Genomic DNA, 22,478 nt, shown 5'->3' on the forward strand with positions numbered 1-22,478 from the left:
AGGCATAGTGGTAAACAGAGAGATAAAGTTTAAAGGACATGTTGCTAAGGTAGCCCATAAGATTACTTGGCTATTGAACACAACACATTACCAAGTAGAGATATGGAAGTTGTTATTCCTCTTGATAGGGCCTTGATACATCCACATCTGGATTACTGTGCTCAAGTCTGGTTTCTTTGGGATGAGGAAGTGGTGGTGGAGAAGATTCAGAGATAAGTGACCAAGATGGTGAGTGGTCTGTGAAATGTTCACTATAAAGATAGATTGAGGATGTGTAGGTTGCAGAAGTTGGTTGATAGGAAAAAAAGAGGGGATATGATAGAAACATTTAAGTTGCTTCAAGGGTTTTACAGGATTGATGCAGAAGATATGTTTCAGCACTTGGCTTGAGGGACCAGAACAAGGGGTCATCCCCTGAAAGTTGAATAAAGATATATTTATTAGCGGTGTGAGGTGAGTTGTGAATTGAGAGTTGTTTTTGCTTGGAGAATTGTGAATGAGTTGAATGTGTTTCCAGAGTCAGTTGCAAATGAAAAACCAACTTCTCATATGGCACTCTGTCAAATACCATTGCTAAATCAGAAGAAGGGGAAAAAAAAAAAAAAAAAAAGACACTGTATGCCTTACTCTCATCCACTGGTCTTGTTACTCTATTGTAAAAGGTAACCAGATTATTAAAACAAGAAGGGCCTTTAACAAATCTTTGCTGGCCTGCATAAATAATATTCACCTCATCTGCCCAATTCTGTATATGAGTTCTTACCAATTTCTCCAATACTTAACAACTTCATAAGAAATACAAATAGGCTTATAGTTTGAATCTCCATTCTACTACTCTTATGTAATGGCACTGTCTTACCTTACTTCCAGTCTTCTCAGGTTTGGTCACCTGTTTTTCAGTGTGATGTAGAAGACAATATCAGGACTCTGGAATGCTGGCTATGGAGAGAGGGTTAAGAAATGTGGATTGCAGAGTTTGGTGGATAGGAGCAAAAAAGGCAATATGATAGAGACATTTAAGTTAGTGAGAGGATCGTATTGGATTAATCCAGATGGGATGATAAAAAAAGTAGAAGGCAAACGGGGAAAAAACCAGAAGCCATTCCTGGAAGTTATGGAAGAGTGTGGTGTGTGAAGAGTAGATTTTATACATGAAGAATTGTCAGTAAATGGAAAGCATTTACTGACAATGCCAGAATGTGTTGTTAATGTAAGGAGTGTTAAGGATTTTAAGATTTGGTATGATGAATATGTTGTTAGTTGATGAGCCTCCCGCGATGAGGCTGCCAACCTCCATGGATGGAGGATGCAACAACAAATAATAATAATAACTTGAAACTTGAGTTTTTTTTTATCCCATAAAAAAATTCAGGAGAACACAATACATTTTATATGCAAAAATATATTTATAGGTCATAAGACTAGACATCTATTAAAGTCATGGTTATAGAAGCAGTGACACTTGGCACGTCATGAGTGCTAAGGGCCAGTAGTGATACTGATGAATGAATGACTTTCTTTCAGGATGATGAAGTGGATCATAATGGTGTGGAATACTCTCTGTTAGATTAGATTGAAGGTGTTTGAATAACAAAGTTTAATTTATAGGCAGAAAAAAAGGATTTGATAGAAACATACAGTATACTCCTACTTGATTCCTGAAAACTGTTGAATGTAGTAGATGACCTACATGGTTCCTAAAAACTGTTTTTAATCAAGCTATTGTAAGTAAAACCTAATTTCCTATAGGTTCAGCCTGATGAACTGCAGTAACATTCTTGGAAATAAAGATTGAACTATATAATTGGTTGAATTAAATGATTGGCAAACTAAATTGCAGCACTTAACGAAATGAATAACATATTCTATTATGCAAAAGTAAAAATATACAGGATTTTCTGTTTCTAGCTTCTTAAAATAAAAATGCACATATAGTTTCTTTTGAACTAAGGATTTCTCTCCCCCTTCCCCCCAATAAATGTTCCTAAATCATGAGAAGGCATTCCTCATTTATATCTTCATTAGAGACTTATCCTACCCCTGATTTCCTATCTCAAGATGATTCAAAGATGATTTGAAATCTTTAATGTCTTAAATGGAAGGATGCATGTTGCTTTCACATTTCTTCTGTGACTTGTCATTTCATATGATCATAGTAGAAAATTTATACCAATCTAAAAGTGGGAGGTCATAAAGTGAGCTGTTGTAATGCAGGATTATGCTGCATAAGTTACTTAATAGAGGTTTTATAGGAATAAATAAGAAGAAAATTTTCCATATATATGAGGACAATGGAGGGAAAAACACATTCACTCACTGGAAGTTGTATAAAAGTTTGGTTAGAAAGTGTTTGGAGAGAGAAAAAGAGAGAGAGAAAGTTGCCAGAAGTGGTTATGAGTGATTTGTCAGTTAATGGGTTATAGGAAAAATATGATGGGTGTTGTGTGAATGAATGGTTAATGTGTGCCTACTGTAACCATTAACCATTCATTCACACATTAATGGTTAATGTGTGCCTACTGTAACGAGTCTCTAGACACCAATGAGATGCCCAGTTACTAATGATAATGATAATGTTAATTTCAAGTATATCATTCACATAATTTTTTTTTTTTTTAAATAACGAAACCTGTGGTGCGTTCATAATTAGAAGAAACACACGTATAAACCACAGTGAAAATTATTTAATTGTAAATATTTCATCCTAAGTATCTTAGGACATCATCAGTACAGTATTTAAACAAAATTAGGAATAACATACAGTTAGGGCGCATGATTACAATAGAATCTCATGAAAACGTGCATAACGTGGGAAGTAAAAAAAAAAACAAAAAAAAAAAAAAACGTTAATTATTTAACACAATTTTGTATGATAATTTCCCATACTTTAGGAATAGTAAGAACGTCGTTGCGGTTTAGGTTTGGTCTGTGTAGTAGTACTTTCTTTGTATAAATGTTCATGTTTAAATAAAGATCTGTGTAAAAGTTTAGCCTTTTCCCAATGGATCCTGTGGTTTGGATTTTCAATTCCGTGTTGAGGGAGGCCAGATTTCTGCGGTTTAAAAAGACGAATGTGGTCTTGATGTTCCGAGATGCGTTTCTGAACAGACCTACCTGTCTGCCCAAAGTAAGATAATTTGCATGAGCATGGAATCTCATAAACACCAGGTAACATCAAGGGTGAGAACCACATTCGTCTTCTTAAACCGCAGAAATCTGGCCTCTCTCAACACGAAATTGAAAATCCAAACCATAGGATCCATTGGGAAAAGGCTAAACTTTTACATAGATCTTTATTTCAACATGAACGTTTATACAAAGAAAGTTCTGAAGCCCTACTACACAGACCAAACCTAAACCGCAACGACGTTCTTACTATTCCTAAAGTATGGGAAATTATCATACAAAATTGTGTTAAATAATTAACGTTTTTTTTTTACTTCCCACGTTATGCACGTTTTCATGAGATTCTATTGTAATCATGCACCCTAACTGTATGTTATTCCTAATTTTGTTTAAATACTGTACTGATGATGTCCTAAGATACTTATGATGAAATATTTACAATTAAATAATTTTCACTGTGGTTTTTACATGTGTTTCTTCTAATTATTCACGTACATGATTGTGCATGTAATAATTATAATAATATAATATGACTAATGAATATGCATTCATAAAACATTTATTTTCCAATATTTTTAGATCAGTTTCTTAAGGACACATCTCAGAGACTTGGTCAAAGTGAAAGTGGGGATTCTGTAGGTGCTGGAGATGAAGCAGATGTTGAAGACAATCAGCCTCCTTCAGTTGCAAGTAGCAAATCTAATGTTTCTGAAGCTAGTGCAGTAAGTTAGTCTTATGGAAATATTTTTTATTTTTTTACGACAATGACTTGTGATTGTTTTTATCTTCTTTTGCTCTTTTTTTTTTTCTCTCTCTCTCTCTCTCTCTAAACACACACACACACACACACACACACACACACACACACACACACACACACACACACACACACACACACACACACACACACACACACACACACACACACACACTCTCTCTCTCTCTCTCTCTCTCCATGCTAATATATAGATATGCAATCTTCTTAATGAAGATATACTTAACAAAAAGATTTGTGAGAAATACCAATGCATAAGGATAATGTTAGATATGAAAATTATGAGGCTCAGGCTAGAAGAGTTACAATTATTGCATGGAAAGCTAAGTGTGAATGGGAAAAGAAACTGCCTTTACAAGCTAAAGGCAGCTCAGAACAATTCTGTTGTTATGTTGCAAGTAAAAGAAAGAATAACTTGCAATATAACAATTCTATTGTTATGTTGCAAGTTATGTTGCATACCATCCTCATTGATGAGGATGGTATGCAGCTGACTGATCTAGAAGAGATTGTTAAACTAATAAGTGGCCATTTTGCTAAAAGCTATCAACCTAGTGTATGCAGCATTGTGCTCACTGCTACTGCTTCACTATATGAAGAAACTCGGGTATATGAGCCGAGGTTCTAGAGCAGTTGCAAAAACCGCATAAGAATTTTGCAATAGGGACTGATGGGATATTAGCACACATGTTAAAAGAGTGTTCAGCTGAGCTGGCTATTCCTTTGATCAGGTTATATAATTTGGGTCTCAGAACAGAGAAGATTCCACAGGAGAAAGAATATATGGTAATCCCATTGCACAAGGCTAGTACAAAGATTAATATATCCAACTATCAACCTATCAGTATCACTGGAGTGTTGGTGAAGATTTTGAAAAAGTTGGTTAGGGCTCACATACAGAAATGGGTTAACAGAGAAACTGCACTTCATGATGAACAGCATGGATTTACTAAAGGAAGGTCATGTTTGAACAATTTGCTCACATTGTATAATAATGTTACCATTGAGTTAGACAAGGGGAATGGATAGACCTTAATCCTTTTGGATTTTGCTAAGGCTTTTGACAGAATACACCATGAAAAATTGTTGCATAAATTAGGAGCCTGGAGAAATTATTTATTGTGTGAGACTAATGCTGAGAATCAGTAAAACCCAATCCCCTCGATGAGCTTGATAGACTTTGTGTTTCTTAGGAAGGACCTCCCATGATGAGTCTTTTGACTCCATGAAGGCCTGAATAATAATAATAATAATAATAATAATAATAATAATAATTATGAGAGGAATAGTGAGAATGTGTGTGTTTATGGCTATGATAATGATATTGCTGTTATTGAACTTGGTTATGTATTTGGAATGGGTGGAAACACATGCTTTGTGTTTGGACCTTTTGAGTGTATCTGGGTAGGGAAGAGAGAAAGTTGTCTAAACCTAAAGCATGTGTTTCCACCCATTCCAGGTATATAACCAAGTTCAGTAACAGCAATATCATTATCATAGCCGAACTTGTGGAAGGAGACTGTAGATTTTTCAGATTCCTTCTGAAATTAAAAATAAAATAGCATTTGGCTGTTATGATGTAAATAATCTTGCTAAACCAAAATTAATTATTATATTATGTATGATATGAGTAATGTATTAATAAAGAAACTGTATTTAAATTAAAATGATATTTTTCAGGACATGGTGTCAGCTCCAATTTCCCCTATGGTAGATACCAGGCCATTTTTGAGTCCCCTAGCTCCTAAAGTAAGGATTTTTTTTTAAATAGCTATGTGTTTTAAAAATATTTTTAAATACTTTTTATTTTTTATTTTTTTAAGCTGTTTAGAATATTGGTAGTAGATAAGGCAGTTCCCTCAGGCAGATCAAAAGCACTTAAAAAATAGACTGAGCAATATAAAACTTACAGATATTAATCTGAATATTTGCTTTAGAAAATTATTAAATAAGTATCTATTGTTTTTAGTGGTGGCCATCCAGTAACTAGAATAGTAATGATAATGTTATCTGCTTGGAATGATCTTTGATCCCTATCTAAAACAACAACAACAAAAAATCTTTATAACAGCTAGTGACCTAATCTCATAGAGATGCAACAGCATTTTCCTCCTCTGAAACTTCATTTTTTTTTTCTTTCTGTAAGAAAGAGAATGCATGTGGACCAACGTAGCAGCTATGAAGATAGAACTAACTACCATATGGTTAATTAACATTTCTTGAATCCAGGTTACTTATATGCCAATAAACTATTGAGCCAGGTTACTTATATGCCAATAGACTATTAAGGGGCATAATAATGAGATGAGTAGTAGTAATGAGCACTGACTGAATATAGGCACAAGCATATGGGTTAGCATCATCCTTAGAAGCGGCAGTGTGGTGCATGTGTTGTTTTTTATTTTTAGTAAATATTGCAGTACTGATCATCATTATTGGTGGTATTTTGTTTATTTTTGACCGTGTTTTTAAGTATATTTGATTAATGTGATATTTATTTCAGACAAATTATGGAGACTGGAACTATGTTAGAAATAATTACTTCAATTCTTGATGTTTTGACCTTCATATTAAGGTCATCACCTGGAGTACACACACACACACACACACACACATATAAATATATATATATACAGAGACAAGCTATATTATGTTTCAAACAATATACCAAAGAGACAATTTGTAATTTGCCCTATATACATAGGTGAAACAGGACCCACATATTCCTGTCCAAAAAAAGGAACATAAACAGCACATTAAATTTTATAACTATGGTAAACTGGCCTTTCTGATCATGACCTGAATACTCTACATAGAATTGACTGGAAAGGCACCTGTTGTTTATATATTATAATTATAAGAGTTAATTGCACCAAAATGTGGTATGAACGTAAATTTAAGGAGGCCTGTGAAATTCTTATCAACCACCCTAATCTTAATAATAATGATGGTCTAAAAATTCCAAGAATATGGAAGGCACATATTCTACCCACATAACCTTTCTGGCTGAGAGTTAATTATAAATAGGACTGTAAGTAATCCAGGATCTTAACTCTAATACAACAACTCTTATATTAAATTTGGACACCTTTTGCTGTGATAAAACTATATATATGCATTTGTTCTCTGATGATGTTATAAATAGAATATAGCTTTGATGTATTTTTTTTCCACTAGAGGTCAGGCCAGTAGAATAATGGTTAATCAAATTATTGTTTCTTTGGCATACTGTTTGAAATGTACAGATAAAGAGACAAGTGTATACTCCAGATGATGACCTTAATATAAAGGATGAAATGTTGGGAAATTAAAGTAATTATTTCTGACACAGTTGTAGTCTCCATAATTTATCCGAAATGAATGCTGATCACCATGTAACACTAAAGGAAAGGACTATGTGATATTGTTTCAAAAGCATTTCTCATTCGTAGCACCAACACATATCAGAAAAATGTCAGCCAAAATTTCAATATTCACTGATGTCAATATGTAAGATTTAGTGCGATGTACTCCGTGTTTAATGTATTCATTGCCGAGAGTGACTGGTTTTGTGAAATTTTTCATGTGCAAGAAATCCAAGTCATGTCAAAAGCAGGAAAATTAAGTAACTGATATTAAGGATGTAAGGCAAGATTCTGAAGGTGTTGTAGAAGCAGTGAATGGTAGTGTATGAAACACAAATGAGAGAGAGAGTGATGATATTGGATGAAAGTAGTAATGTGGATAATGAAGGGACAATGGGCAGAGAAATAGTGCACTTATGCATACTCCAGCACAGGACAAAACATCAGCTCAAGTGACTGGAGAAATGATTGGCATGTGGTACAGCAGGAAGGAGAATCAGAAAAGTGTAAAAGCATTAGAAACTGGGAGTAAGGAGAAAGTATTGTATAGGGATTCAATAATAAGAGCTGTACTTAATGAGACGGTGATGCAAGCATGTTTCCCAGGTACCAAAATCAAAACATTTGCAGAAGAGAAGTGAAAGATTGATTGTTTTGTCATGCACAAATGATTTGAAAAGTGAGAAATATGCACTGAGAGAGGATATGAAAGACTTGTTGATAGAAGCTAAAAAGAAGAGTAAGAAAGTACAGATTGCGAGTATGCTTCCTCGGTTTGATAGGACAGAATTGAGAAAAACAGCCATAATTGCTGAGTCGATGAAAAGATTGGGTAGGAGGAATGGTGTATAGTTTATAGATATATGGAGTGAATTTGAACGCTGAAATTACTTGTATATGCCTGATGGACTGCATTTGAATGGTTTTGGAGAAATTGTTGAATGAAAATTTGGAAATGCAAAATCAGAGAAACTAGAGATATTGGGGATTGCAATCAACCATGTGCCTAGCCATGCCTGAGACAAATGAGTTTGAGTGTATGAATGATTCATGCAAAAATAGCAACTCTTGGGATAAATGAGTGTGAGTGCACAAATGACTGTGAACAGCTAGGTGAACTTTCCCACTTTCAAATCTGAATGGACCTGTAATGATATTATGCAAGGATAACTGTGGGCACAAGGGAATATTGAAATGCATGTTCCAGAAGTATCAGAAATAAAAGAGAGGAGTTTTTGGTATTGGTATCTCGGCTTGACCAAAAATTATCGGCATCAGCGAGACCCATTTGATAGAGAATGACATAGATACAGGGATAGAATACAAAGGATATTGTATTTTCAGAGAAGGTAGAGGGAATAGGACAAGAGGAGGGGTATTATTAAAGATAGCTGAAGAACTTCGACCAACAAAAACAGAAGTTAAGGAGGAACATAGATCTGATGGAGATGGGTTCATTTGTGGCTGTCTGGTGTGAGATAGCTATCAATTTTGTCCTATGACAAAATATATTATTGGTTACTGCTTTTGCTCATTTTTAAGGTGACTGAAATTATTTGGAGATTGTAATGGACTTTTTGAACATAGCCTTCTGCCTAAGCTATGGATGTGAAAAAGACATTAAAAACCTGAAATGCGGGAAGGCTGCAGGAATATATAATATATGACCAGAAATGCTCACATGAATAGAAAAAGTATTACAATGGCTGCACTGCATGATCAGAAGGCAGAATTCGAAATGATTGGAATATAGCTCTCTCCCAGAGCTCTCACTATGGAATATTCCTCATCAATCTGGGCTCCAGCTTCTACCAGCTCAGAAGAAAAACTTGACAGAGTACAATCAAGAGCAGCAAAAATTATTGTAGGTGCAGTCTCATCAACAAATAATTTAAAAGCTCAACAAAAGTGTGGGCTTCACTTACTAGAAGACATTAGAAAACTCTCCACGGTTAAATTCATTAATAGGAGCCAACAACAGGATCAAATCTTGCTCAGGACTTTCAATGCCTGGACAGGAAAGTCTAGACTAAAGAGATCATCTACTTTACAATATGATCATGAAATTAGAAAAAACAGATCGACTTAGAACACCTGTCCATTGAAATAAGCAACGAGTCATTCTTTTCCCCTATACTACCAAAAAACACAGTGATTAACTTAAATTTCCTTGTCCAAAAAAAAAAGTATTCAGGCATGAAAATAAAAGAAAAGGACTTAACACTATACATCACTTAAATAATCTAAACCATGTCATTGCCTACCCTGATGGATCATTGATGAAGCACTCAACCAAGGCGGATCAGGAATTTTTCTAGCTCCACCTGGAGGCAAGAAAATGCAAATCAAAACTACAGCTTCAAACTTCACTTGTGAATTAACAGCCATACAAGCAGCTTTCAAGTTCTATCTCTCTAATCCAGTAATAAACATTGCAGAAGGAATAATCATCTACAGTGCCTCAAAATCTGCACTTGAGGCATTAAATATGGAAAAGCAAAACTCACACAGTAAATTCATGAAGAATTAACAACTTTAAATTTGAAAAATAAGAACTGTGCAGTGCAGTGGATACCAGCCCATATAAATATTGAAGGCAATGAGAGATCAGATGGACTAGCCAAAGGGGCAAGATATTTACCTCAAAAATTACACCCACTATCACTAACTGATGCTAACTCTGTCGCAGAAATAAAATTGGTAAAACAAAGTAACAAGAAATTATATACTTGGTTTCATCCTTCATACAAGTGTAAGCAAACAAAGTTTGCACCTGAAATATAATCAGGACTGGGGCAACTCGTATATAGAAGCTAATGACTTCACATCACTTGCCTCAGTATCCCATAATGCAAAGCACATATCCTTACAGGTATGTATAATGCTATATAGTATAACTAAGTGAAAAAACTTCCTACAAGTATCTCTAATCCAGAGTGTTTTAATAATAAGGTGTGACACCTTTTGACTATTTGTATATGAAAATATGACTTCGGCGTTACTTCAACCTTAGTATCACTTCTGGGTCTGGCTTCCACTGACAGGACCTCAATAAAGGTTGAAACTGGTCTGGGTAGTGATCCTTCCCATAATGCATAGCATTATACATGTCTGCAAGGATATGTGCTTTGCATTATAGAATACTAAGGCAAGTGATGTAAAGTCATTATCTTCTATATACGAGTTGCCCCAGTCCTAATTATATTTCAGGCTCAAACTTTGTTTGCTTACACTTGGATAAAGGATTAAACCAAGTATGTAATTTCTTATATCTTTAATTTATACGAGGGTGGTCTGAAAAGTTCTTGGCAACACTATTGGCAAGATATTTTTTTTTCTAAGTTGATACATCTGTCATAAGCATCCATGTGAAATTGCAAGTCATTCTATCAAGTAGTTTGTTTTATACAGCTGTCTGAAGCAAAAGTGTTGTCTGTATCCCTTAAAGTGGATAAAATTGAGTATCGTGCAGTTATAAAATTCTTTGTAAAAGAAGGTTTACCGCCAAAAGAAAAGTTCTTGGCAACACTATTGGCAAGATATTTTTTTCTAAGTTGATACATCTGTCATAAGCATCCATGTGAAATTGCAAGTCATTCTATCAAGTAGTTTTTTTTATACAGCTGTCTGAAGCAAAAGTATTGTCTGTATCCCTTAAAATGGATAAAATTGAGTATCGTGCAGTTATAAAATTCTTTGTAAAAGAAGGTTTACCGCCAAAAGAAATTCATTCGAAGTTCATAATAGTTTATGGGCACTCTTCTCCTTTGTTTTCAACAATTAAGAAATGGACTGCTGAGTTTAAACATGGCCATACCAGCCTTAAAGATGATCCATGTGAAGGACGTCCAAAAGGTGTAACGACACCAGAAATCATTGATCACATGCACAATATGGTATTGGAGACTGGCAAGTCAAAGTGCATGAAATTGCTGAGACTATAGGCATTTCAAAAGAACTTGTAGGATATAATTTGTGTGAAGAATTGCAAATGATAAGCTTTGCGCTAGTTGAGTGCTGCACTTTCTCTCAGCAGATCAAAAACCCACTCGCATGAAAATCTCTGAACAGTTCTTGGAGCATTTTAACAAGAATGAAACTGATTTTGTGCATCAATTTATTACTATGGATGAGACTTGGATTCAGCATTACACACCAGAATCCAAACAGCAGGTCAAAACAGTGGACAGAAGCCGGTTGTTCAGCACAGAACAAAGAAGACAAAGTCGGTTCCATCAGCAGGAAAGGTCATGGCATTGGTGTTTTGGGATGCTAAAAGGCATTTTGGTTATTAATTATCTTGAAAAGGATAAAACAATAACCAGGGAATATTATTCCGATCTTTTAACCAGACTATATGAAAAAATTTGTGAGAAAAGACCCAGTTTGCAGACGAAGAAAATCATGTTTCATCAGGACAATGTACCTGCCCACAAAGGTGTTTTGGCAATGGGAAAAGGGATCTACACTATGAATTGTTGGAACATCCACCCTATTCCCCAGATTTGGCTTCCTCTGACTTCTATCTCTTCCCAAAACTAAACTAAAAAATCAGTAAAGAAAAATACATAGAGTGGTCAGAAACTTCGTTAGAGAAAATTAAAAAAAAAATCAATGGTGCCAACTTTGAAAAACATAAACTAGTACAGTCTTACCCCGACTTACGTGAATCCGGAGTTACGCAGTTTCTTATATGTACATATTCCCGTTACACATCACCACTAGTCGTATCTTTCTGGCGCCGGCCACATTCGGCAGTGTTGCACATGCTGTGAACAAGCACTGATGTGTTTTGCATGGTCTCCATTCATACACGATTTTTATAGTCTACAAACCTTGCGATTGTTTAATGTTATGTTCTTGATAAAAATTTTATCACATAAAAAAATAATAATGTCGCCCAAAAGAAGCAAGTCCGATTCTTTTACAGCTATCAAGAAAAGAAAAACATTCAAAGCGTACTACACACAGCGTTCGTTTGCAAGTCCGAATGAAGCTATGGCAAAACGAGCAACTGTCTGTTAAAGAGTATCGGAGATTCTTGGGGTGTCTCCGATATCGAAGACACCCTTCAGTAGCGAAGAGTCTCCAATATCGGAGACTCTTCGCTACTGAAGAGACCGAAACTTCAGATCCAGTTTTACCAGAAAAGCACATGACAGTTGCAAAATTAACAGAAGGTCTCAGCTTAATTAAGAAAGGTTTACACATTTTGGAGGACATAGATTCTAATGAGAAATGAATTGTAGCCACAAGGCAAGGAATAAAAAAATCACTGGCTTGCTATGAAGAAATTTTGCATGACAAGAAAAAGACATTATGCCGTCCGACGAATCTATTAGATTTTATGAAACCATCTACATCGAAATAACTTTCTTTTTTTTACGTTCAAAAAACTACAATTATGATTATATTTCTTAAAAAATAAAGGTGTTTTTGTAAATCTTTGTTCCCAATTGTATGTTTGTATATATAAATGACATGCAAAATTATACCTCGAGTTACGCGAATTCGGCTTACGTGCTTTTCGTTGGTCCCACCTACCACGTAACTTCGGGGTATCACTGTATTTGAATTCATGAATGACATATTCATTTATAATATTTTGAACATTGTTGCTTATCACTACACCCATCTTCTGTATATTATTATTATTATTATTATGGACTACTCCATGGAGTCCTTAGACTCATTGAATGCTTGCCCTAAACATCATGGCAAGCACTATCCAACATTCGTACAGTGACTATCATGCTTTTCTTTGAACCCATGCTCAGTTATGACACCCACAACAAACCCTTACAAAGCATTTCACTCATTTACCACTCTCTCCATGCAAAAATCTAGTCCTGACACTCCTGCTAACTACACTTTTACACAGTTTCCAAGGATGGCCCCTAGTTCTCTCACCACCAGATCTGTTCTGAAAAATTTTCTCTGAATTAATCTTGTAAAAACCCTTCAATAATTTGTATGTCTCAATCATATCAACCCTTTTCTGCCTGTTGACCAATTTCTGTAACCTACAAATCTTCAACCTATCTTCATTCCATAGACCTACTCTCATCTTGGTCGCTCGCCTTTGCATCTTCTCTGTCTCCTCATTGCAAGAAACCCAGGTGACTAGATCTGCACACTCTAGTCAAGATGAGGTCTTATCAAGGTTCTATAAAGAAGTAACCTGATTGTCAGGATGTCCAGTAACCAAGTAATCCAATGAGCTGCTTTTGCCACTTTTGCATTATGCCATCTAAACTTCATCTCCCTAGCTAACATCTGAAAATTCCTCATCATATAGCCTAATCAATTCCCTGGAGTACAGCAGTTCAGCAATTCATACAGTTCCATCAATGCGTTACACATCTGGTAATCTTCTCATCCCAAAATGCATAACCTTACACTTTGCCGCATTAAACTGACATCCATTCTCCTTTGCCCAGACTGTCAGTCTATCCAAATCATTCTTCAAAATTTTAACATTATCTGTATGAACTATTACTCTGTCCAGTTTTGCATCATCTGCAAAATTTAAGCATGCAAATAGAATTTGATTTTTATTTCAACAGTTAAAAATATTTACTCACATAAAAATTACACTCCACTTTCAAAAAAAAGAAATAATTTGATTGCAAAATAGTGAATATATTATGCCAGAATATATCGTGTAAAAAATGTAAAAAAAAGTTGGACACCGCTTTAAACTTTAAACACACTGGTTTAAATCATCCTATATAATCTCTACTACATTGCCTTTGTTAACTATTCTTCTTCTCAGTTTTGCATCATCAGCAGACTGATTATTCCTTCACACATCCTTTTCTGTATAATTAATGTACAGAATCTGAAGCTCATGATAAAATACTTTAGGCACAGTTTTTGTGGTTGTTGCTTTATGGGAAAATAAAGTATTTTTTTTGCTTTAGAAAAAGTTTTGTTAACAATACATATATTGAGTATTTATTATTTAGTTCACTTTGTTGGCTGACTCATACAAATCTGTTGATGTCACAGGGTATGTCTTTCAGTTACTGATAAGTAAAATGAATTTAGAAAATATGAATGCACACAAGAATATTATACACCACTGAAAACATATGCCCCCTTGAAATGGCAGACAGTTGTATCCCTGTTATCTGTTATGAATCTAAAAACGTGAATCAAAATAATCCAAATCATACCCTTGGCCGAGTGGTTAGTGTATCCGCTCTCCAGCCAAAAGACTGCAGGTTCAACTCCCACTGTGGACATGGATGTTTGTGATTGTCTGTGGAAATGTTAGTGGTGGTATGGGCGGTGTCGGTGTAGTTGTAGTTGACGGAGACAGAGAGTTGTAGAGTAGGTGCCCTACATTGATGAGTCTTTGGACTGACTGGTGGTGTCACTTAATAATAATAATTTATGTCCTATGAAAAGCATCCATCTATGAACTTTTGTTGCCTGAATGTAGCTTATGTAATTTTTACTAAAATATTTCTGATATGAATTTTATTTTATGATAATTATTTAGCCCAAAGCCCACCAGTTCTTAGTGCGTACTTTTGTAGCTCCACTGAAATGCAATCATTGTACATCACTGATGGTTGGACTTATACGGCAAGGTGCTGTTTGTGAAGGTAATGAATACTGCTATTTTGTGTGATGATTATTTTTTAAATTTGTTTGGTCATGATTTACTTATAAAAACGTTTTTTATTTTTGTTTTATAAATGTAGCATGTTTTTTTTTGTGTGTGTGTGTGTGTGTGTGTAATCCACTGTGAATTAGGGATGCTAGTTAATTCACAGGCTGCATTTTGAAAGTTTCAGATAATTTTATTGACTATGTATCAGTAACAGTGTCTATTTTTGGCAGGGGTAATACTGGAAACTTAGAAAACAGTACTAACCAGAAACTTGGAATTGGGAGACGTGTTGTTAATTTCTTTGTGTGATATATAGTTTAAAGCAGGAGTGGGGAACCCCTTGCCCACAGATGAAATTTCACCCGAGTGTCTATTTCAATTCACTCCTTTACTGTTGTGCTTGTATGTACATCAGCATGCTACATACACTATGTATAAGAGTTAAAATTTTTTAGTCGCCCATGGAAGTTTTTAAATTAGCAATTTTCACCCTTGATACTAAAAAGGTTCCCCACCCCTGGTTTAAAGCATTAATATGCTTTGTTGTTTGAGTGTTATTTGAAAATCAGCATCCTTAAGAATGTACATATAACTTTTTGATTGCAGAAAGATTTCCTAAAAGCAACTCTGTACCGCAGTTAGAAATGCGGTAAATTGGGCCCTTCAATTGGAAAGGCCTAAATTCAATTCTCGTCTTTACAAGAGGAATCTTTATATGAGCATTTTCATTTGAAAGTGAGATAGCCAATCTCATATGGCGGCAACAGGTTTTTTCTTCCGAAAACTTGGATTTTTCATCCCGCATACAGGCAAATCGGCCTTTAAAACACACAGAATTTACAGACAAAAAATACTGCTGGTGGTGATGAGCAGTAGTAAATGCGCTGATGGTAGTTGCGTGTAGCAGGGGATACAGTTAGATGTGTGTATAGCGGAGTGAAGTAGATTATCCTTCCGCAGTGAGTCCTTGGAGGTGTCATGTAATAATAATGATAATATTATCAAAGTGAATAATCATGTGCCATGGAGTCAGTGTAGTAAAATGTTATTTTTACATTGGATTAGAGAAATCAAAGCAGGAAATATGGATAAAACTCTATAGGAAAGTTAATTTTCAGTGATATGAAGGCAAATAATAATTGTAAGCATTGTCATTTACATAATCTCTTTCTCTTGACATCTTTTCAACTCAACATTAGAATGGAGATGCAGCAAATTAGTGGGAAAATTTTAGGAAGTAGAGTGAAATTTGTCTAGAGCAGTGGTTGCCAAAGGGGTCGATATCGACCCCCTGGGGTCAATTGGGGTCGACAGAAAAATATAAGACATCATTGTATGGGTAATATTTAATTCGGTTAACTTGGATTGCCTCCATGACAAAAGACATGGAGGTAATGACAACGCAATTAAGAGTGAATCGTGGGATCAGTACCTCCATCTTACAGGTCCATGAATAGGACCTGTAAGATGGAGTAAGGTCATGAAAATAGTTACTGAGGCCAATCAAGTAGGCCAAAATGACGTATTTACCAATAAACAGATGTTGGTGGTTCCTGCCAGCCGGCGCAGTGGGAGCGAGATTGCAACACGTCCGTGGTTCTTATTTACTGATACTTACAAGTATTCGATCCCAGTCTCATTTTTGCGCATCGACATACAAGTGAGCGTTAATGTTCTAAAATTCATCAACATACATATTATAATTCAATTGTTATTCATTCACGAACTAAACTTCTCTATGTTGAAGAGTTGAGCAGCCCTGGTAGTAATACCAGTGATATTAATACCAGTAATTTATTAATATCACTAGTAATACCAGTGATATTACTAGTAATAGTGGTAGTAATAGTAATATAATAATATATACTATATTATACATACAATAAACACTGTAACTATAAAATAAACAATCTAAAAACTCACATAAGAGTCTTCTTTTGCTTGTCCTATTATAATTACGTAATAGTAAAATATAGGGGGTCGATAAAAAGTCAAGAACCTCTTGAAGGGGTTGAGAGGCAAATAACTTTGGTGACCCCTGGTCTAGAGTGAGAAAAGTTTGTTAGCTTTGTCTTTTAACCTCTCTACCAGCAATGGTGGATGAAATTAGTTGAATAAGACCTAATTTCACTTCTTATCCATGTTATTCAATAGGTGTTATAGAATCATATCCTGATTTTGCTGGACATCTATAGAAGATCCTGGCTGGTTAGGGTGTTAACTGAGATGTTTTGACAGTGTGTATATTAATAAAAAAATAAATAATTCTTTAGTCACAGAATTTTTGTTTAGATTGTAGTGAACATTTTTAGCATGATTGGTTTAAAACAATAGCTCAATACTATAAGTATAAGAATTAAAAGTATAGATATGATATCACAAGTTACAGCAAAGCAGCACAGTCTAATTACAATGAATGCAACATTAAGTAAAAGGTAGACAAAAATAAATAATAAAAAAAATTAACATCGATCAGAATTTAAGTAATATTACTTTTCACAATGGAGATAAATATAGTCCATTGGATTCATTCTGATGTGGAGGATGTACTAATGCTTTTGCAACTTTTCCAATATAGTCTCCATGAGGAACAATTCTTATATAGGACTTTGCTCTATTTCTGTGTGTATGTATATGATATATGCCACAAGGCTAGAGACTACTAACCCTTCTGGTTAGTAATATTTAATATATGTTTCATATATTATGAAAAACAGCTACAACTCTCTGTATTGGCCAAAGTAAGATTGATCACAGGTGTAAGAAATCTCATAATCACTAGGAAATGTTATTAGAGGAAGCATCCTTGACAGAATCCAAAAATGAAAAAAGCAGGAACAGAACATGACTTTTGAAGATCATGAGTACTAAGCAGTGCACTCAGGCATGAGAGATATTCATAATTAACCTCTTCTTGAACATTTGAAGATAGAATAACTCCATTGTTTCTTTAAGCCCTCGATGCAAGTTTCATTAGTATCGCCAAAACTATTACACAGATAAGAAGATTTGGTGTATTCTATTTCTTGTTTTAACCAAGTATTCATGGAGCAAAAAGAGTGCACCCAGTTGATAGGAGTCCTTATGGAGTTAGATTTTGTGATATATGATGGTATGATTGAGTATGAATATAATATCCTGTGTGTCTTAAAATAAAAATATGGAGGTCTGCAAAGAGCTCCTTATTTTCAGTTTCATTTGTAAGCCATGTCCTAGGGTAAATAATTATATTAATGAACCTTTTCATACTACAAAATTTTACATTATCCATGAATATATATCATATGGAAAGCTGGGACGAATATTGTGGATGAAAATGTTCAAAAATCACCATGAGATAGTTAGCAATTATCAGAAAAGAGGACTTTGCATCACTGGCCTTCTGATTGGTTTGTATAGTATATTCAAACAACTAAATATGCTAGTTAAATCTAGAATTAAAATTACTAGTTAAATCTAAAATTAAAAAATAAAATAAATGTATGCATAGCAAAAGAATAAAAGAGTTTGATCTATCATGTGGGGAATATGGTAAATTGAAGGTACAAGCTAGAATGAATATTATAGAGGAAATATTCAAAATTCACCACATAAATAGTTAGCCAATGTCTGGAAAAAACTTCTCCTGTCTGGCTTATTGATTTGTTTGTATAGTATATTTAGACAACCAAAGTAACAGGAAAAAACAGGGGGGGGTGCAAAAAGGGCAAACAAAAAAAACAGTTCTTGATCTATCAGGTTTGAAATATGGAAAATTAAGGATATTATTATTATCATTATTGTTATTATTATCCTAATACCCCTTGGTGTCACAGACTCGTCTAGGAGGTCCCTTTTGTTATACACACAGTTCTGCATACCATGCTTTAATCACATACAAATTCTCTGCAGACACCATGCTCTTAGACAATGCATTCTAACATTCACAACTCTCCATGCAGAAACCTGCTTCTCACTTCCTTGCTCATACCCTCCTTATATAACTTCCAGGGATGACCTCTTGTTTCCCTCAATTTCCCACCATTTTATGAAAAACTCTTCACCATTGATCCTATAACAATCCCTTACCAACTTGTAGGTTTCTATCATATCACCTTCTGTCCACTAGACTGCAAATTGCATCGTGTCAACCTTTCTTCATATTCAAAATTCCAGAGATCAGAAACTATTTTGGTCAAATGCCTCTGGACTCTCTCCATCATCTCTTCATTCCTTTGAAAACCAGATGATCAAATCTGATTTACAATAATTCATATTGTGGCCTAATTAGAGCCTTATACAATGGAACCAGGATCTCCTTATTTTTACAAGTCAGCATCATTCCCAAAATTTGCTGTGTTGTGCTCACAATTTTGGTAATATGTCCTCTAAATTTTAGATCCTTATCCACTGTTACCCCAAGATCTCTTATTTTTTCCACCTCAAACAATATATCCCATCCTAGTTTTACAGATTCTAAAACCTTACATTTCACAACATGAAACTGAACTGATTGGACTGAATTCTCACTCCTGTTCCCATTCACTCTTTGTATTCAAGTCTTTTTGTAAGGCCACAACACAGATGTTGTGGCCTTACAAGACCCTACAAGACCTCTACCCCCCCCCCTCTCCATTTATACTTTATAAACTTCAAAGTTTATGTTAATCTCGTCCATGAGAAAATGCAAATACATAGTATATTTAAATTCATACTACAATGTAAACCAGTAGATAGGCCAGGGAATATGGAGGGTAGTGATGAACAAATGTATAAACAACTTGAATTAGTGAACAAATGGGCGACTTTATTTTTCTGGCAATATAGATTGGAATGAAGAGATAGCATTTGGGGATATGGAAAATGAATTTCTCGAGTTCTTGAGAGATGACTATTTCAGGCAGCATGTAAAGGAGGGCATGCAAGTATCGAGAATTTTCGATCTGATCATTTCATCAGAGGATGTAATTGTGAGTGAGGTAACAAACTTTCCTCCACCTGCTGAGAGAGTGTTCATGAAGTGATCACTTGGGTTGTGGCTAGCCTTCTGTGAGGAAAGGATATATGTGGAAGTACAAGGCTGGTGATTGACAATCTTAGGAGACAGCTTGAAGCTATATCACGGAATGAGAAGTTGAGCAGCAATGAAATAAATGCTGCTTGGGAACTGACAAGGAAATACATAATAGCATCAATGTGTGTGAATGTATTCTGAAAGTTAAAAGGCCAAATAAGGTAGGTATAAAAGGATGAATGGAGAATTAAGCATGAAATCTGGAATAATAAGAAGAAGGCACTTTGGAAGCACTACAAGATGAATATTGGTAATAATCAGTTGAATGAAAAGTGTAAAGAACAAGCCAGGAGAGTGACTCATTTAATAAGAACAACAAAAGAGTATGAGCAGAAATTGGCAAATCAGGGGAAGAAAAACCCTAGAGACTTTTTGAGTATGTGGCAAGTAGAAGGAAGAATGATTATGGTAAGATGATTTTAATGAATGAAAATGGTAGAATGGTAACTGCTGCAGAAGACATTGTTGAGGTATTCAGTGATCAATTTATAAGGGTATTTCATTTTCATCAGGGTGAAATCATGAGAAACTTCACTGTAGAGGACATAGAGGATGGCTTAATTCTGAGTGAGCAGGAAGTATTTAAGTAAATAAATAACTCTGATATCAATAAGACAATAGGATTTGATCTCACAACACATGTTAAGGGAATTTCCAGGCATTGGCATAAGAATCTTACCAAAGCACAGGTTCCAAGTGAGTGGAAAGAAGGTAAAATTGTTCCACTGCATAAAGGTGATGGCTTTATAGGCCAATCTGTATATCTGGAATTGTGATGAAGGTATCAGAGAGATTGGTGAAAAGTAAGATACAGAAATGGGTTGATAGTAGCAGTATTCTCTGTGGTTATCAGCATGGGTTTGTTAAAGCAAGATCATGTTTTATTAACTTACTTATGTACAATAACAAGGTGACATATATCTTTCACATGGGTGATGCATATACAGTGGTGTACTTGGGTTTTGCAAAATATTTTGATGGACTGCAAGATGACAAACTATTAAATAAACTGAAACAGATGGGATTGGATAACAGAATTCTGAGTTTGATCAATGACTGGCTGTCAGATAGGTATAAGTTGTATATGGCGATGAGTATCCCAAAAGAGGATGGTCACTAGTGGTGTGTCGTATGGGTCAGTTTTGGAACCATTGTTATTCAATTTATAAATTAATCATATCAGAGGCACTTCCTCGGATATCAATAATATATCACTGATATCACTACCACCACCACCACCCCTAAATTTCTAGCTTCACGTATTTCCTGGAGTATTTCATACACAGCTTGTAATCTGTTTATCCCAAATTGCATAACTTTATATTTCTCCGCATTAAACTGACACTCATTATATTTTGTCGATATTGAGAGCCTATTTAAATCATCCTGCAAACTCTCCACATCACCTTAATTAACGATTACTTTACCTAATTTCATATCACAACCTTTAAACAACTGAATATTTCCTTTCAGGTTATTTCCTATATCATTTATACACAAATTAAACAGCAATGGTCACATCACTGAACCTTGTGGCACAACACTAATCGCCCATTTTTGCCTCGATTCTGCTCCTCCATGTTTCATTTTTCGATATCTATCCAGCAGCTACCCTCTTATCCTCATAACCAGTATCACATCTATCCTCATCCCCATTTGTTCTAATTTGCATAACATAATTCTATGTGGTATTCTGTCAAATACCTTTGTAAAATTCAACAGAATCATTGTGTCCCAATTCCTTTATCCAACTCTGCTGTTACTGCATTATATATATACACACATTATATAAGTAAATACTAAGGCATGACTAACTCTTCACAAAGCTATGTTGCCCCTCATACAGTATCATATTTTTATCTATTCATTCTTGAATTCCCTTTTTTACCAATTTTTCTAGTACTTTTACCACCATGCGTGAGATACCAATTGTTCTATAATTTGCTAGTCTTAGAACATCCCTTATGAAAGGAATTATTTTGTCCTCTTTTCACCCCACTTGGAACTATACCAGAGCTGTGACTTAAATTAAAGAGCCCAGTCAGAGGCATTGCCAGTTCCCTTGCACATTCTTGCAAAATTCAAGCTGATATCCCATCTAATTCTATAACTGTATTTACATTGAGATTTTGCAATATCCTAAGAACCTCCAGTTCATCCACCTTCTTCGTATATTAGTGTCTGTCACGTATGTTAAAACAGTAGCCTTACTAGGATGATATACCCTTGCAAAAGGATCACTCAGTAACTCAACTATTTTATCTATTTCTGTCACTCTATCATCATCAGCACTCATTAAGGTTATTTTTCCATAGTCATTCTTCCACTTGTCACATAACAAAAGAACAAAACTCTTTGGAATTTAATTTGGCCTGCTCAGCTACATTCTTCTCATAATCTGATTTTGCCTTCCTTGCCATGCTGGTCGCCATTCTTGCCTGAGCCTTGTACTGTTCATGAATTACTGGTCACCTTTCTCCTTATATACCATCTACAGCATATCCTTTTTCTGCAGCTCTTGCTTAATAATATTACTCATCCATCTAACTCCTACCTAAT

General features: G+C 35.0%; 1 protein-coding gene across 1 annotated transcript in view; it reads left to right on the top strand.

The window, feature by feature from the left end:
* Nucleotides 1-22,478, top strand: part of LOC150101467 (serine/threonine-protein kinase Genghis Khan-like) — an 896,778-nt gene that overhangs the window by 501,667 nt on the left and 372,633 nt on the right. Inside the window, 3 exon segments of the mRNA XM_090400803.1 lie at nt 3,706-3,848; nt 5,582-5,650; nt 14,753-14,858. Coding sequence (XP_090256929.1) covers nt 3,706-3,848; nt 5,582-5,650; nt 14,753-14,858 — 318 coding nt within the window.

This window comes from Typopeltis vanoorti, chromosome 11, assembly GCF_054136105.1.
Source record: "Typopeltis vanoorti isolate ZY-2024b chromosome 11, IOZ_Tvanoo_1.0, whole genome shotgun sequence".
Classification (NCBI taxonomy): domain Eukaryota; kingdom Metazoa; phylum Arthropoda; class Arachnida; order Uropygi; family Thelyphonidae; genus Typopeltis; species Typopeltis vanoorti.